Source organism: Phytophthora infestans, genomic scaffold (assembly GCF_000142945.1).
Source record: "Phytophthora infestans T30-4 supercont1.73 genomic scaffold, whole genome shotgun sequence".
Classification (NCBI taxonomy): Eukaryota; Oomycota; class Peronosporomycetes; order Peronosporales; family Peronosporaceae; genus Phytophthora; species Phytophthora infestans.
The window spans coordinates 611,542-612,539 of record NW_003303686.1 but is presented as its reverse complement, the minus strand read 5'-3'; the positions used below and the strand labels follow the sequence as shown (position 1 = coordinate 612,539).

Genomic DNA, 998 nt, shown 5'->3' with positions numbered 1-998 from the left:
TACTAAATCTGGAAATCTAGAAGCAAATAAAACTGGACGCATCGCACTTAATGGGAACATGGCTGCAAACACCCCAACTTGTGTCTCTGCTGCTCTATCGAGTGGACTGGCGCCCACAGCGACGTGAACCCTACTTGCGATCTTAAAGTGAGCGTTTGCAGCCACAACTTGACTTCGAGGCCACAAGAATGCCAACTCGGTTGCTTGAGCCATAGCTCTGTCACTTCCCGTAGGAATGACAGCTAGACATGTCCACGGCAGTCTGGCCTGGCCAGGTTGCCGTGCTCCTGGACTGTATTGTTGCTCGAAGCGACGTTCCAGGAACCTCAATGCTGCTGCGCGAGGCTGCATGTGGGTACTGGGCACTGCACTACGCTGCATCAGATCAGCTGAAGCTAGCAGTCTCTCTCTGAATACACACTCGTGGACGCGTAGATCAAATGAAACAGTCTGGAACTTGCAGTAAATAAGGATCTGAAGCAGCACGAGGCTGATGGAGGCGTAAGTGAGCCAGTGGGTGGGATAAACCCAGTATTTAACTGGGGCATTGGGGTCTCCCTTCCACATTTTGACCCAATCTTTGGGACCTTTTAAGATCCATGCGGTCTTTTGTCTCCATTCACCCACTTTAGATGCTGCGACTGGGAATCGGGCAGCCCATGGAACATACAGCAACTGTAGCCATGTCATAAGTTGTCTCCATAGATCTTGCAGCAGCTTAAGTCCTCGTTCACCTCGACCTGCGTTATTAGATAGCTGCAGTAGCTCTTGGTCTTCCACCGACGTCTTGGGGCCGTTTTGTTTGGATGGAGCCACTTTGCCTGGTTTCGATGGCGCATTTGCTACGCCGTAGCTCTCGCTGTCGCTGAGCAAAGAGGACGCCGATGCTGCGGACGCCAAGTCGCTCTCGTTGAGCGTAACGCTCTCGGTGGCCGAGATTTCGCTCTCCATGCCCTCGAAGAAGCTGCGCCGACGCAAGCGTGACGTCGGCGCTGCGT

At 53.2% G+C, this 998-nt stretch overlaps 1 protein-coding gene across 1 annotated transcript; it reads right to left on the bottom strand.

The window, feature by feature from the left end:
* Positions 1-2: 2 nt before the first annotated feature.
* Positions 3-951, bottom strand: PITG_18614 (uncharacterized protein; the record flags this gene model as incomplete). Its single annotated transcript, XM_002997492.1, has 2 exons — positions 3-8; positions 79-951. 2 exons carry the CDS (start codon positions 949-951, stop codon positions 3-5), a joined length of 879 nt encoding a protein of 292 aa, XP_002997538.1.
* Positions 952-998: the final 47 nt, after the last annotated feature.